Source organism: Mus caroli, chromosome 6 (genome assembly GCF_900094665.2).
Source record: "Mus caroli chromosome 6, CAROLI_EIJ_v1.1, whole genome shotgun sequence".
NCBI classification, from domain to species: domain Eukaryota; kingdom Metazoa; phylum Chordata; class Mammalia; order Rodentia; family Muridae; genus Mus; species Mus caroli.
The window spans coordinates 28,643,939-28,661,212 of record NC_034575.1 but is presented as its reverse complement, the minus strand read 5'-3'; the positions used below and the strand labels follow the sequence as shown (position 1 = coordinate 28,661,212).

At 40.4% G+C, this 17,274-nt stretch overlaps 1 protein-coding gene across 2 annotated transcripts in view; it reads right to left on the bottom strand.

Annotated features, from left to right (window-relative positions):
• Positions 1-17,274, bottom strand: part of Exoc4 (exocyst complex component 4) — a 702,198-nt gene that overhangs the window by 93,949 nt on the left and 590,975 nt on the right. Inside the window, exon 15 of one of the 2 annotated variants that reach the window (XM_021164588.2) lies at positions 9,003-9,031. The exons of the other annotated variant lie outside the window; for it this stretch is intronic. Within the exon in view, the coding sequence (XP_021020247.1) occupies positions 9,018-9,031 (14 nt within the window). The 3' untranslated portion in view covers positions 9,003-9,017. Of the gene's footprint in view, positions 1-9,002; positions 9,032-17,274 lie in introns of those variants that run through there. 2 annotated transcript variants of the gene reach the window in all.

The window sequence follows — 17,274 nt, the reverse complement described above, 5'->3', positions numbered from 1 at the left end:
TGGCTGTGGCACCACCTAGCAGGGTGTCTTCAGGACATACAGTGAGATGAGAGGAAGAGTACAGTGCACTGGGCTTACCTGCTGTTTAGATCCTGCCCGTACCACTCTTGGCCTCCATTTCCTCCATGAGAAATGAGGGCACCCATCCCATCCCATGCAGGCTGCTGGAAAGTCTGAGCCAAGATGACATGGCCTGTCTCCCACTTGCTGCTGTTCAGGAAATGCCAGTCACAATGTAGTCCAAACCCTAGGCTGGGAGCAGGCTGTCCTAGGTTCCAGCTCTGGCTCTAGAACCTACTATCTCATCTCTTAGGAAAGTTGTTTTATCTTTGAACTTTACTTTTGGTTTCTGGAAAAATGGAGGTGAGAATACTCATAGCTGTGCTTCCACCTGCTCCTGTGACAAGTGTTTATGCTCTTAGCGTCTTATCTCTATGCTGCACTGGAGATCTGAGGCATGCCAGGGTTGTTATTCTCTTGAGCAGGTGCCAGAGGCCCTAGAGCAAATACACATCACTGCCTTGCCCCATCACACACCCTATGGCCTCTCCCTTCATCTTCAAAGCCAGCAGTGCAACCTCTTTCACAGTGTAGCCCACAACCCTACTCTCATCTCTCTCTATTTGTGAGGACGCTGGGTTCATGTGCATGGACTGGGATAATCTCCCTGTTTTAAGGTGAGCTCGTGAGTAATGCTAATTCCTCTCTGCCTCCCAGATTCCTAGCTTTTGGGTATTTGGGTACAGGCATCTTTGATGAGGCAATTGTTCCTTACTGTTTGGTGTACTGAGGCGGGGGGTGGGGGTGGGGGTGGGGGGTGGGGTGCAGATATCCAACCTTAGGTTCTTCCCAGATAGAACAATTCTCCTTTCAATACATCCACACATGGGATTCTGGCAGAACACTCCCGAGATATGCTAGGCTCTTCCTGGGCTAGTGGGATTTAGGCTCACCTCTCATTCTGAGGAGCTTTCTCTGTGAGGATTCTAGAATCTCTCTTTCCTAAAGCGCAACCTTGGGTTTACATGGAGTACCCATTTTCTGCAATTCTACATGAACTTATCTGTTATCTTCTCACATGCTGAACTGGTATGATTGGATATATAATTCTATATTGAGAATAATTTTTCTTATGCTCCCTAAAGGTATTTTTCTTCTATCCTCTGGCTTTCTGTGCTAATTTTATTATTGATTTTCTGTTTTGGGGTCTTTTCAGAAGGACTTATCTTTTGACAGTGTAGTACTTTCTCTTTATTTGAGGATTCTGCAACCTTGTGATGAACATGTTGGTGAGAACGTAGGTTTGTTTTTAATCTATTTAGTAGTTTAATGTGAGTTTTGTATTTTCCATTTTTGGAAGTCTCCATACATTTTTGAATGGCCTTCCTTCCTTCCTTCCTTCCTTCCATCCATCCATCTATCCTTCCCTCTTCCTCTTCTCTGTGGTCCTGTCACTCACTTGTCAAAGACTGTGCTGTTCTTCACGGTCCTTTGTCTCCTTTTTTTTCCCTGTTCTATTTTCTTAGATGTTTTATTAAGTTTTACTTTTTTTTTTAATCTTTCTAAGATTTTAATTTCACTTTCATCAAAGCTATTTTAAGGTTTCTTATGTTCTGGGTGTTTGCTATCATACTGGATGCTGATCTTGTCTCACAGATGTGATATTTTACTTACAGGTAACTAAACTTTTCTAAGCTCCTCACCTCACTTTCTGGAGAATCCCTGTCTCCTCTAGGGGACTATTTCTACTTGTTTTGGACTCCTTGCTTTATATTACACAGTCTTCATAAATAGCTACCGTCCCTGGTTGTGTGCCCATATCTTAGAGGGGCTAAGTAAAGTTCTATGTCTAGGGAGATAGAGCTGGTGGACTACAGTCATCCTTGTTGATGACTTGGCAGGCCTCTTTTTATTGTTAAAATCACCTTTTCAGGGGTGGTGAGATTTTTCAAGTGGGCAAGGGTACTTGCCACTAAACCATAATGACCTAGGTCAGAACCCACGTGGTAGAAGGACCTCCACATATGTGCCATGATACATGTATAGATGTGCACATGCAGACAAAAAAAAATCATACAATGTAAAAATAGTTTTAAAAATTAGTGCACAAAGTAACGGCTCAGATGGCACTTTCATACATGTATTTGTTTTTGTAGGGCCTCATCCTTCTGCCCACTCCTGCTGGTCCCCATCCTCCACTTGCTGAAGCTCCTCCCCATGTCACATGCATTCTGTTGCATCTTTCCCTCCTCCCTCAAGGCCTCTTTCCCTGTTCTTATGGCAGGCCTCCTTCACTGGACAACTTCTAACATTAGTGTCTTTGGCTGCTCTGCCCCTTTTGGGGGATGTTTAGATTCTCTTAGTCTCTTTCCTGAGGTTATATACTCTGATGCTAGGCCACAGGGAACAAAAGGGAACAGTCATCAGTATAAACTTTGCCTAATTTAGCTATGATATTACATTTTAGCCAATGAGTTTTTGGCTCTATCAGGTTTAGAGACTAAATCTTGAGGGTGCGTGTAGAGGCACATGTGGGCATGTTGTAGGAAAGAGGATTTATTTAGCCTGGCTTACACAATATACACTGCTTAGTGCAATGATGGCCATCTAAATGCTGAAGATGCAGAGAACATGGCAGCTGCTCAGATCACGATGCTGGATGCGTCAGCAGTCCTAATGTGGTGCTGGAGGGCTGGGGGCTCCTGAAGAGCCACTAGCATTTAGGCCCATGTTGGAAGGCTGAAGAAGGTGGGTTCTGATGCCAGTGAAAGACGTCATCATCTTCAGCAACAGGGTAGATGGACTCACTTTCTCCTCTAGAGAGTAGACATGCAGGAGTCTGATATGCTTTGAGCCAGTGTCACTCATTGAACCTGGAGCTTGCTCACTGCAAACACTGGCCAGCCAGCAAGCCTAAGGGATCCTTCTGTTTCTGCCTATACAGCACTAGGATCACAGGCTTGTACCACCATGTCTGGTTTTTTCCTTGGTTACTGAGAATTGAACTCAGGCCCTCATGTTTGCATAGCATTTTACTAACTGAATCACCCTACTGTACCTCCTGCTATTATATACAAATAATGGTACAACTAGGTGAAATGGGGGAAAATCTGAGGTATACATCTCTTAAAGACTTGCTCAAACAAGTCTTCTTGCTTTTAGCCTCCTCTTTATTTCTTCTTTCAATGTAATGAGCTTTGCCAATAGCCTGGATTTTTTATTTCTAAAGAGTTTATGGACTATTACAGATGTAATGTTCATTGAGTACACATTTGTGCCAAAGTTGGTGCTGAAGAAAAAACTGTATAAGGAAAGAGAAACCCAAGTGGAAGGTAGGAGGGAACATTGTCAATAAATAAAATCCACAAAGAAAAATAAGAAATATAGTCAAATATATTGCATCAAATGATAAAGATAAATGACTGAAGCATGGTGGGGATTTAAAGGTAATCATACTATTTATGATTGCCTATGTGAAGAGAAACTCTCCACAGAGATAAATGGATCCCTAGGAAAGGACCTTCCTATGCTATCATCGTTACTGTTAGTCTTAGTATGGGAAAAGAACAAAGTAATTGTAGAGTTTGGAAAAACCAGGAAAAGGTTCATTTGGGAAAACTCTGCAAACAGAAGCAAGGGAATGCACAGCAGGCTCTCCCTGGCAGCACTGAGTTCCATCTAAGAGACATTTGCAGACTACTTCTATCTTTCGTTTACATCATGAGCTGTTTGCTGCAGTTGGCGACATGCATACTGACTTTGTTAACATCGAGATCAACATCAATGCTAGTAAGTCACACGCAGCAGACTGAGGTTGGCCCTGACTGCTACCTGATGCCATTGGTTTGCAATTTAAGTGGATGTGAAGTGCTGGCGAGAAAAAGGAACAGTAGCCACAACGATCTGGTAACAGTGGCCTTTTTAGCAAAGCTCACATGTCTACTCCTACTCAGAAAGCAGAAAACCGAGTGGATTGCAATATGTAATTGGCCCTTAGTTAATCCTAGCTAAGTATCTACCTTTCACTATTCAATGCTTTCCAACTACACGGAGTAGATGCGCTTTTCAACCCTTCAGCAGTCCTGCTGAAGCTAGCCGATAAGACTTCTGCTGTTCCATGATGTGTGTGAAGCCTTAGTAGAGGGTTAGCATATACAGGAAACCACGGGCTAATCCATCATCCACGTAGAGGACACAAAAACCAGCTCATTAACATTTAGGAATCTTGACTTCCTAATCTCAAATCCGGAATATCCTGAACTCTTGGGACCCATATAAGAAAAATGGTAATTTAGTTTATGTTTTTCTACCAGGAATTAATTAAAGACTAAATAATATAGTTATTTAAAATTAAGGACTTGAAAGTTATTGTAGGTGTTTAAGTTAATACATATTTATTTGAAAATGTTTAATATGAATAGTGTTATTGGCCTGTTAGTGTTCAGGCCATCTGCCTCAATTTGTTCAGGGTCACTCAGATGTTTAACGGTATATGAAATTATCCTGCCTTTTAAAGTAAAATTATTTAAAAGAGGGCTAACTGGGAAAAAAAACCCTATGAACAATCCTTACACTAAGACATGCTTCACATTAACATCTAGTGGAAGGATGCATAAAAAACTTTGGCTTTAGGGAAATAGTGGAATGTTTAAAACACTTAATGTTCAAGTATATGAACACCATTGAGCAAACCACAGAGAAATACTAAAAAGAGGAGTAATTTTAATTATGCGTTTTACTCTCTATAGTCTTTACACTAGGAGAAAAAAAACCAAGTGTACTTGTATTATCAGTTCAAAAATGGAGTTTTTCTTTTAAATAAGGAAATGGGCAGAAAACATTCTCCGTGAGTCAAACTGACTACTATAAATAAGAAACATAGCTTTCCTCATTATATATTGGTGGAGTAGAACACGCATAGACCCAATTCTCAGTTTTCCTTCTAGGAAACAGTCTTTTCCTGTCCCTTAATTCTCCAGTGGCTGATGGCTGACACTGACTGACAAGATATGGCTGAAGACAGGTTGGACAAATTCTATAACATGGGCTTTGGTATCTAAGCTTCTACCTTTGCCTTTGTGGAGTTTCCCTGAGTGTTTCCTACTTTGCAGCAGCCAAAGATGAAAGACCACAGGAGAGGAGGGATCTGCTTTCCTGAGTGAGGTAGCCCCTAGCTGAACCTAGCTCTTTGAGGAGCTTTGGAGATAGAGTGGCCAGGCAGCATACTGAACTCTGGTAAATATTTACTTACAGATAAACAACAGAAAATTCGAATTCCCACACACTCCAGTGTCATTTTTTGCATGTTTTTGGCTATGCTATGCTTCATTCTCCAATGACTAAAGTGGGCAGAGAGCTTCCACGCAGGAAGGATGCTCGCTACCCTCTGCTTTCCTGTGGAAACATCTTTTCCTACCTCATGGCCTTCTATCCTCTTCTACTCACTGCAAGTTATCTTCTAACTATGCCATATTTTCTGAGACAATTCACAGAGCCAATGTGATAAACCAATTATCACTGTGACTACCAAACAATAAGGCCATCAGAAGCAAACGCAGTGTTGGGCGTGATGAAGCACACCTTTAACAGCTTCAATTCCAGCATTCAGGAGGCTGAGGCAGGAGGATCTCTGACCTAGTTAGTGAGCTCCAGGACAGCCAGTAGTGCTGTTCCTAGAGTCCTTCATAGCTGAGGGCCTTTCACTATATATCCTAATAGAAGTGATTTTGGAATTCAAATTACTAGTATGTATATATTTAGTCATTTATAATTTATGCATATTTATAATATCATGAATATAACCATTAATATAACCTAAAAAGAAATCAGTCTTAGACAAGTTAAAGATGGGACAAATGAAGTTCAAAAATATCTTTCCAATCATGAGAGCTTTAAATCACACTAGACAATAGCTCAAGGCATAAAAAAGTTAGGACAAGCAAGATTCAAATTGAGGATTTTAGATAAAAATCCATATTTCAAGTAACTTCTTTGACTCATTTAAGTTCTTGGCCAAATTTTAGATATTTGATTTGGCTGCCATTTTAGGTCAGACACACAACAAACTCACAAAAATACTTACTAGGGGTCAGGGTTGACATTTTCTCATGTTTTTTTTTTTTTTTGTTTTGTTTTGTTTTTTGTTTTTTGCTTGCTTGGATTTTTAACCAATGGTTTCCCTTTAAATAATTTTCTTGTGAAAGTGAGTTTAGTGAAAACTAGAGATCTAACATCTGCCAACACTCCTAAGGAAACACACAGAAAGACTGCTAGAGCCAGATCAGGGAGTTTGCAATGAGACGGTGTCTCCTAGTAATCTCAGAAGCTATATAATGTCCCATAGACATGAGCACCCAAACACTGAGATGAACAAAGATGACACCAATGAACCTGCCAAAGTGGATACAGAAAAGCCCACAAGGCCCCAACTCCGCACTAAGAACTAATGGCAACCGAGAAACACTGGAAGCAGGGAGGTGGCCTTCCACACCAAATGGATGCTCAGGGCCAAACAGCCAGCTCTGAAAACACATACGAGTCATATTCTAAGAGTTCAATAGGTTATACATCGAAAGATATATGTATATAATAATGTATATGTATATACAACAACAATTGGTGGAGCAGAGGCCATGAACTTGAAGGAGAGTACGTAGGGTGCATATACAGGAAGGTTTGGAGGGAGGAAGAGAAGGGGAAATGATATCATTGTATTATACTTTCAGCCAGCCAGCCAACCAACCAACCAGCCAATTAACCAAACAACAAAATATCGAATAGAAAATTGGGAAATCTAGTTCAGTAGATAGTTTTCTAAAATGCTGAAAAGGAAAACAACAACTACAATAATAGGCAAAGGATGTCAGCCTACCTCTGTGGAATCCTTAATTTTTTTTTTCCTCTCAAGACACTTTACTAATAGGACTTGATATATTGCCTGAATGAAGACCCTATGCCATTTCTAATACTAAAACCAATAATGCAATTGTTTAGTTTTAAAAAGCATATCTAGTCCAATGTGTTGCTTCACATATTCTTAGGGGGTGCACAGTCCAGACTGATAGTAGAACAGGAAGTTTAAAGTTTAATTGTAAGTATTGAATTTCTTAGGATTAAAAAAATAAGGCATTATTCAGAAGTTTTTATTTTATTTTTCATTATAATTAGAGATAAGAAATGACTATTAATTTGAAAGGGACAGATGAAAAATAAAATAAACCAGCCACAAAAATAAAATTTATATAATTCCACCTGTAGAGAGTAGCAAAATAGCGCCATTTCTAGAGATAGAAAGTAGAATGCTCGTTGCTTGGGGCAGGGGAAAAAAAGAAATAATTTAATAGATACCCAGGCTTTCCATCTTCAAAGGAGAGGAGAGTTCTGCAGCTAGATGGTGGTGATGTTTGTACAGCACTGTGCACAATTCGGGAATGTACTTAAAGCCCTCCAACTGCCCATTACAATGGCTGAAACAGTAACCAAGAAGAGAAAGTGCCTTTCCTAGGCAATGATCCTAAAAGAGGAGCAGAATCTGAACTCTTGCAACAATTCAAGTGTTTTAGGACCCCACGGGCAGCCGAGCAGGGGTCGGCAGGGAGCTCTGTCTATCACCTGCCACTCTTGTGAGCCAGGCCCAGTTGAAGTATGGGCATGTTTTAAGGACAGTGGTTATGTAAGCAGTGCAGGTAGACCCCGTGATGTTAAGGGCTCAGGAAAGAGATGAACTATTGTTTTCTTGTTATAATAACACCACAGCTTCTTCAGGCCCTTCTGGCCTGATAGACTGAAGTTAAAGTTTACAGAGAAGTTACTCACAAGAACTTGGGGCTTCACATCAGGCCCCAATTATTATAGTTACGAATAAATACAACCTTCCATGTGCCTGAGTTCCCAGGCCACATGGAATTTGGAAAGCTGTTAAAATTAAGAGCTCAAAAATCTAATTTCAGATGCAAAACATCACAGATCCCTTGACAGTGAAGTCAAGTTAGCAAGCAGACTGGCTGGGCCATCAATGGGGAGAATAAGAGACACAGAAACAGGACCCAGACTGGGGCACTTCTCATCAAGAGAAGTGGGCAAACACTGCAGTGCGGTGAGAGTGGGAAGGAAAATGATCTCAGAAGGAAAGGACTTCGCAGGAGGCAGGAGAACACAGACATCAGCGCTCACTGGAACAGGTGTTGTGCATACATTAGCTGACTTGATCCTCTGAGCAATCCTACCGGGCTTTAAAATAGAAATGACATGTTAGCAATGTTAAGGACTTTGCCCAGTTCATCTCTTGGGCTATGCTGGGACTGAAGTGCAAGTCAGGCAAGGAGGTAAAATTAGGTGTTGAGTCGGCTTGGCTTCCGTGTTCCACGGGTAAGGCTGGGTCAGTGGAGAGAAAATCAGAGCATGGTGCTGAAGAAAATTTTGTGCAAATGAGAGGAGGTGGTTCTGGCCAATAGTGACACTTGTGGCAGCCATCTGTCTGTGGGTGACCTATGCTCTGCTTTCCAGGGAGGCTGGCGCAGTGACATATGCAGAACTCTTGTGGGAGTGTTTCTCCACCACACTTTCAAGATTTCCGTGAAAATAAAAGGCTGTTGGACTGAGTTAATGCGTTAATTGGGCTTGCGGTGCCTTTAACCAAATGACACACAATGGTTGAGTTTTAGATGTACTGCCTTCCAGAGATAGACTTGAAGGAAGCCCTAAGCATCCTCCTGCCTCTGAAAACTGAGCAAATATTTTTCTCATAAAGCCAGTCCCCCAAAAGTTCTTATTATCAGAATATCAGGGGAGACTACAAAGTCATTTTTATTTTGTTCATAAAATGTATAAAACTTGAAATTAAAATGTGGGTTTTCTTTTTCCCATTTTTGAGATGATTTCACTGTACAGATATACCTGCCATCAAATTCAATTCTATTATTTCTCTAAATACATCTTGTAATGCATATGTCTTTAGCAGGCCCAGGAAACAGCTACCACTGGAGGAAGATGTGTCCACTTTGTTCTGCTTCACTGTTCTAGCAGGTTCTCACTAAAAAAAGAAGGGATTTGGCCTCCAATTAGAAAGAGCACAGGACAAAAGTCTGAATAAAAGACAAACACCTAAAAGTATGTGTTCTAGGTCTGGCTCAGAGTCAGGTGAAGTCTATGCTTGCTTTAAAAACAACCCTTTCAGAACCATAGGTGGTATAACTTCTTAGAATGAGGACAGTTAACAGTCTCAGTAATGAGAGCCACATGTAGAGGAGATGGTGTTTGAGCTGGCATCTCCTCCCAGGTGTCAGGCTAATGACTTTATCATCTTCCTTTCAGGAACTTTCTCATTTGGAGACCGTCTGTGTTTACAGAGAGATCTACTTACCCTGCTTATCACCACCACGCTGAGGCTCTATAATACAGAAATTCTGATAGTACCTCCTTTGCCTTGTCTGCTATGCACATCACACTGCAATACCCTTGTCTTTACCTACCACTCACTGTACGTTTGGGCAGCAAGGGAGGGACGTGGAGTCCAGAGAAGCACAGACTACGCACATGCTGGAAAATAAACGATAAAGAGAAGAGGGGGAAACCCCAACTGCAATTAAAATGCCACAGTCCTTCACTGCGTCCCAACGCCGGGTAATACAGACACTTCCAATAACTTTAATCTCTAAGTGGTGAGTGTTGGAAAAAAAGAAATCAAGTTTGCGTTTTTTTTTTTTCCTTTTTTTTTAAAGACAAGAGGAAAGAAAATGACTTGTCATATCTGGCTGGTTTAGAAATATAAAATCCAATTCTGAAGAAGCAGAGATAAGGAAAGTGCAGCGGAAGAGCCATCAGCTTAGCAAACACTAAATAATGAACAATGCAGAGACTGTCCGGAGTGATAAAATGCTCTATTAGAGGGACCGTTTTTAAATGAGTGATAATTGTGGCACAGCCACAGTGAAAGGTTATTGAATTTTTATCTGCAGAAGAAGCTTTTGACAGACTTGCCAGAAAAGTCACCTACAAATAGCACCTTCTTTAGATGAGTTTGTCCAAAGGGGCTTTCCGGCGTGTAGCATCTTTCTGACATTTGCAGGGTTTTGCTTTTCTCAAGGATCAGATCAGATAGTCTGGGTTTCTATGAAGCACGTGGGTTTTTCATAAGCCTTATAGAAAAGTTCCCATTATTATTCCTTTCATAAAAATTGAATTAAGTTGTTAGGTAAAAACTCAGTCAAATCTACTCAGAATTCAACAACCGGAGTTTAAAGATGTTAGTGCCCAGAACTCCCACTATGAATAAGCAACACAATGCCTTGGAGACTCACACCTGACATATTCGTTTTCCTCACATGAAAATAGAGGTCTTCTACACTTTTCTGAGTAATTTGTAATATAAATCATATTCATAGATTTAAGATAATAAAAGAAACTTTCCTTGAACACATGACAAAGAGTTTTTCAAAACAGGTCCTCTGGGGGCCACAGTGGGAGGGTGGGGGGCAGGGACAGCCAGTGGGGGAGGGGCAGACAGGGCCAGTCACAGTGTGTGGGGGTGGGGAATGCCAAGATTGCTTCCTCCCACACTTCCTTTCAGTATACCTGATGCAATCTGGGCACCCAGGGACTCAGCATAGTTTTTACCTTGTTGCTGTAACTATGGGGTACAGCTGAAGAATGTACCTGTTTGTGGTTCAGCCTAAGAATGTCTCTGCTTGTTTATGTGGGACAGGCCTTGGGCTCTGAGGTACCCATACCACAAGTGACTGCTGGATATCCTGATACACTCAGAAAACAGACTTACTCATCATTTTTTGTTTTTTGACCTTGGGCAAATGGCCAAATTCCTGTGCTCCATGATCATACTTTGTTAAACTAAGAGAATAAAGGCTATAGCCTTCAGTAAAAGCTGTCAACTATAGCTTGAGGCAGGAATGTGCAGTTAAGAATTAATGTCTATAAAGGTCCTTGAAACCATGAAGTGTGCTCTTACTGTGGAATGCCATCAATGTCATTATGCTGTCTTTTGGGCTGCTACATGTATACACATTCACACACACGCACACACACACACACACACACGCACACCCCTTTGGTAGTCTAAGAAAGGTCTGTGTCTACTACTGATGAATACAAAAACATTCTGAAGTATATCCTATTTAAATTTAAGGTATTTTTCTACATTCAATCCTACCCAGTGATGTAAATTTCTAGATGTAAGCAGCCAGTCCTTCCTCCCCTCCACTTCTTGAATTCCTTGTCAAGATTCATCTCTTTTCACTCACTACATTTCCTAACACAGCTGAACTTTGTATCAAAGGTGAAAAAAAATTAAAAGGCATAGTTTTCTCAATTGAGTTCATTAAGTCATGAATTCACACTGGTTCTTGGGCTTACCTCAAGTTTAAAAGCATCTAAGTCATTGACAGGAGCCAAGATTTACCAGTACACTATGTGCCTTCAGGTCCTGTCTGTTACTGTTCCTCACTGTAACATTTGGACCATTTGGCAGCCAAATTGATCCCTTTAGATTTAGTGTTTAAGCTGTGTGTGACAGTTGCCATCCCTCCTTACTATTCTGAGGGTTCGACCTCAGCCCCAGGGAATTCACACCCTCTCCTTAGGCCGGCCCTGAAATTTTAGCATGCCACTTTAGAACTTCTTTATTTTCCAACTTCTGCCTCCCATCTTTGCCAGAGATTTTCATTTATATTTATTCTTCCTGTTTCCATTTTATAGTTTTGTTTTGCAGACACAATCATTCAGCCGAAAGTTCCCAGCAACCACACTTAAGCATCCATGATATTATCATATTTTAATAAAATATTCCCCTTATGGATACAAATGTTGGCACTTTCAAAGAAATAGCCACATAATTCTTTATGGGCAGATACTTAGAAGTTCGTAATTACATCGGAACGCCCACAGCACTAGCCTCCTCTAGCTCTGCAATTGATAACTGCCTCCTTACAGAGTGGGAGGAAGCTCTGCTCCCCAATCAGGACTTGGCACAAGACAAAGAGCTTTACAAAACACCAGCAGACTAATGGCAGCGAACTGGCTTAGGTGTTCAGAACAAAGAACAGGACACATTCTAGACATTACCTTAAAAGAAGCCATGAGGGGAGAGGCAAAAGTAACCATAGTTTGGGAGCCACTCCTAGTAGGAATGTCTCAAAAGGAGAGTAGCTCTTATGCATCAGTGTTCAAAACAAAAAGGAACAAGGGAAAGCTCTAAGGGCCCCCCTGAAGCTTGGCATTAATCCACAGTCATAGCGCATATCAATGAGAAGCAGAAGGAAGCCCAGGCAGTTGGTTTTCCTCGTGACACCCAGGGAAAGGATTATCTCCATTCCTAATGTCAGTAGTCAGTGTCTTCAGAACCAAACATTCTGACCACAGCAGCTTCTATACTGTTCTTTTCTTGTTATAATCGTCAATGAGTTTATAAAAACCAACACCATACAATTAATGAGAAAAAAAAAGAGGACAAATTATCAGTTGGCACTTTTGTCTAAACAAAACATGATTAGTTGTGAAGTTGGTATAACATGGCAGTGAACTTGGATATTATTTTAATGAAAGAAAGGCTTATACAGAAGTATACTCAATGTTGATTAGAGAAGCCCCAAACAGACTCAGAGATGGTCAGTGGGTGGGAAACTTATGATGGAAATGTCACCAATGGTAATTTAATTTTCTTAGTAAACATCATGGGCATGAAATTAAACAATGACTTTGTATCACCCATAAAGGAAGAATGGAGACATGCTATGAGTTCATTTTAGGAAATGACAGCTACTGACACCTGACAGTGATGATGAGACTAGAAAACCTATGTACAGAAAGATGATTAGAGAAGCTAAGCACACAAGGGCTGGCTCAGACAGACTGAGGTGGGATGTCTGATAACAGTGCACAAATATTTGAAACTTGTAAATACTGAAGCAGGAAAGGAATCACCACACAGAGAGTTCTAATTAAAAAGAATCAGATGCAATTAGGACAAGGGGAATGCTGGCTTAATGGTTTAACAAAAGCAAAGCTGAAATGGAGCTATATCCCATGAGACACTTTTATTCTCATTTGTGCCGCAGCAGACGAGCTAAGAGGTTTGCATCTCATTTTTGTTTACCATCAAGGCACAAAAAGACCAGATAGTGAGTTTTTCCATGGAAAGATGCAAATCAACTTTAGAAAGCACTGTAACATATAGTGGGTAACATATGGACATGCCGTGGTATGCCACATAGCCATGTGGACATGCAGGTGTGGTTGGCTACCCACATCATTCTCTCTACGTTTTCACTGCTATAACTGGCTGGTACCTGATTCTATATTCACTTAATGGTTTTGGCAACTAGAGCCTTTTGTGTTAAGAAAAACCTTCCTGTTTTCATTTAGTACTTTCAGAAGTATAAAAAGAATAATTTTCAACCATTTTGGGCAACCGTCAGGCTAATAACTCCTGAGTCAAAGTGAGTCACTGTGCCGACTCTTGTTACACATGCAAGTACCTCATCTCAGTGGCCGGTGCTCCTGCCTACAACATGGGATTATGTCAACAACATACTTCTAAGAATAGAACCAGCAAGTCTCCTGTAGAATATTTCTTATATACATGGAACGATAGCAATGGAGGAAGAAATGCTTAAGGGCGCTAGGTCAGTGGTTCTCAACCTTGACTTTTGCTATTAAAAAGCCAATGCAATTCTAATATGAGCTGAGGTTGTTAGCTCCCTATGGACAGCTGTAGTTCTTAGATTCATTGGACTGGCTTGGGGTGCGGCACAATGCTCACGCATACCCTGCCCCTCGCACTGATTACCTCTGGAGTAGGGCCTAGCTCTCCTACTGATTATAGCTTATATATTGTCAAGTTTGAGAAGTGCTACCCAAAATATTTGCTTGGAAAGTAGATTTTAATTCAATGCTACACATTAATATCAGATGACAATGCATTAAAAATGGCTATTTTAGTGAAGAGACCCCAACATGGTTTTGTTTGAAATAATACAGTTGTATGAGTCCGTTAAATGCTGTTAATACTCATGACAGCTAAGTGGTAGTGATGGCCCAATAAAATACCCCAAGCACAAGATCAGTCCTCCCTTCCCCCATACGGAGCCTTTCTGAGCTGCCGGTCACAATCTGTATCGATAACATCATTATTTGAACTGGATAGCCAGTTATGAAAGTATTGAACTTGGCTAAACATTTGGCTCATAATAGGTACATTCATTATATGTCTATTTTAAAGATCACTAGAAAGATTAAATGGGCAAAGCCACTTTGTGGTGGGAAAGTAGAGAGTTGATCTGGAACCCTGAAGGAATTATCTAGGAAAGATTAAATGAATTGGAGGCATGGAAATTAAATTGAAAATGGTATCAATGATAAGTTATGGTGATAACATGAATGGTTCCTGGGAAGAGAATAGTATTATATCAGGTACTATTCCTTTCTAAAATCCATATGCCCAGACTGATCAAGAAGATAACAGATAGACCCACAGTGAAAGACATTCTGTAAGTACCCAGCCAGTATTACTCTCTCAATGTAGCAAGATCATCAAGAGCTGGAAAGTATGTATTTTAAGGCCTCTGATGTGATTAAAAGATAACATATGGAAAACAAAACAAAACAGGAAACGGGGTGGGGGGTAAGAGGGAGGTGATTAAAACGTACTACATAAGTGTGACATACTCAAACAATAATTGAAAGCAATTAAAAATCACAAGGGAAGTCTAGGAAACCATTAGTCTTCATGATGCAAGGAAACAGGATGGTTATGTGTACTGTGATATCCTAGGGAGGCTCCTAAGACAGAAAATGTGCACTAGACCAAACCAAAGAAAACTGAAAGTATTAGTTCACTGCTATACATCAGTATTGGCTCATTAGTCAAGATAAATAGTCTATCTCAATGGAGGATATTAACAAAGAGGGCATATGGAGATTCTCTATACTGTCTTTGAAACTTGATGTCTAAAAATATGAAACCTTATTTTTTAACTTTAATAAAGATGGACTTAGGAGCCTCATGATGGATCTACTGGCCTGACATGGTGTATGACTGTCTGGCCCCTTGACAACGGTGAAATAAATGTGAAGAATACAAAAGAGTCAGTAGAGCAACTTGGGTCTTAAGATAACCAAGAGGAAATAAGGGCCATTCTATAATGTCTGTCACCAACATAAAAAACCAAAGCAAACCAAACAAACCAACTGAATAGTGAAATAATTAGATTACAAGATAAGTTACCTGGGGTTGTACAAAAGTAAGAAATTAAGTTCCTCCAACAGTGGTACATCTTTGCCTGGCAATATGGGAGAAACAGGTGCCGCTAAGTATACCAGCACTATAGCACTGAACTGTGAGGTCAAGAAGCTGGTTCAATGGGAGAAAGGCCCATAAGCATCTTTGCAAAGAGTGGGTGGATTCCCATGAGAAATATGTCTGAGAAACTCTACTGCTGTTCCATCTTAGTCAATACATTAAAAACCTTCGTAGACTTAGGGTAGAGAGGCATGCTCAGGGCTTTCACAATAATGTTTCCTAAGTTACATGATCATTTACCTCTTCCCTTTAGCATCTATTAACAGCAACAGAAAAAGCTGTTTAGAAAATGCAGGGCCCCAAACATACATCTCTGTTGGGGAGTGTTACCAAGTTTCCAGACAACCATTTAGACATTTTGAGTATGTGGCAAGGACGGAGTATATGGAGTGCTACTGTTAGAAACATTCATTCATCAGTGGGTGGGATGACGAGCCACAGCCATGCTCAATAGAATGACCCCACGATTAAGTCAAGTGGTAGAAAGAGGAAATGACATAGTAACTTAATTTAAATAGTCATACAGGTAGTGGCTAGTGTGGCACAGTGAAGTATCTAGATATATTACATTGCATAACAAGACAGAATTTCTCAATTAGAGAATGTTTGTAACAAAATCAAAGGGTGACATATTAATAGTGATTACAACTCAGATGAACTACAAATGAGATATATACAGTAATTCCATGCACCCAATGCACAGATATTTTGTTGAGGCATGAGAATAAAATGGTGATCAAATCTAATCAACTGAAGATGACCTTGATCTTGTTGACTCTTCTGCCTCTACGTCTGGAATTTTCAGATTACAGGCCAGTGTTCGGCATGCTAGGCAAATGCTCCACTGAATGAATTACATTTCCAGTCCTTTAGATGCATTTTAAAGAGAAAAGATTGAGTACTGAAGCTTTGAATAGAATACAGGAATAAGGGACTAAACATATAGCCTTAATAGAAATGTTAAGTAAGTAGTGATTTTGCTTATGTAACACAATGCAGTAAAGAACTGAGGAAGTTCTAGAGCCTTAGTCCTAGAGATCTGAACAAAAGCCAAGATAGAATACAGGTCCCTGTGAGAAAGTAGCCCAAGTAGAACAGGCTCTGGAGTCTTCTTCAGCTCTTTGTAGTCTACATTTTAAAACCATCATATCCATCTGGAGAGTCAAGAAATAAACTCATGCATAAACAATTATCTGATTTTCAACAACAATGGTAGGCACACTGTAGAAAAGACAGACTTTTCAACAAACAGTGTGGGGAAAATGGACAGCCACACATTGAAGGTTGACACCAAATACTTATCTCCCATCCGTCTCCAAAGCAAAGTCTAAATAAGACTAAAGACTTAACTGAAAGGACTATATCAAACTTTCAGAAGAAAACAGAAGAAATGCTTCTGCAAAGCAAATAATCAAGAGTAAGTAGACAACCTATGAGATGACAAACAGCACAGCTAATAAGGGGTTAATAGACAGGATGCATAGGAAATGTAAAAGGTCAACAGAAAACGTGTATAATATACCTAAGTAGATATATCTTAAAAGAAAGCATAGCACTTCAATATCACAGGTCAAATCAAAACCACAATGAGATACCTCCTCAGCCTCAGAAAGGTGTTATCAAAAGCATGAAAGATAATGCTGTTAAAGAAAAGGAAAAGGGGAAGGAAGCCTTGTAAACTGTTGATGGGGTTGTACATTAATAAAATTGTTTTGAAAAACAGGATGGAAGATCTTCACGAAATTAAAACCAGAAGTAGCACATAACTTGGCAATCGCTCTCCTGGGCACAGGCCCAGATACAATGAAGTTACTAAGTTAAAGAGACATCTTCATACCCACCTTCACAGATTCATCCACCATCGACTGATGAATGGACAAGAAAACATCTCTCTGTTTCTCTCTCCCTCAACACCCTCTCCCCCAGAGACCGGGGGGGGGGGGGGGGGGGGGGGGGGGGGGGGG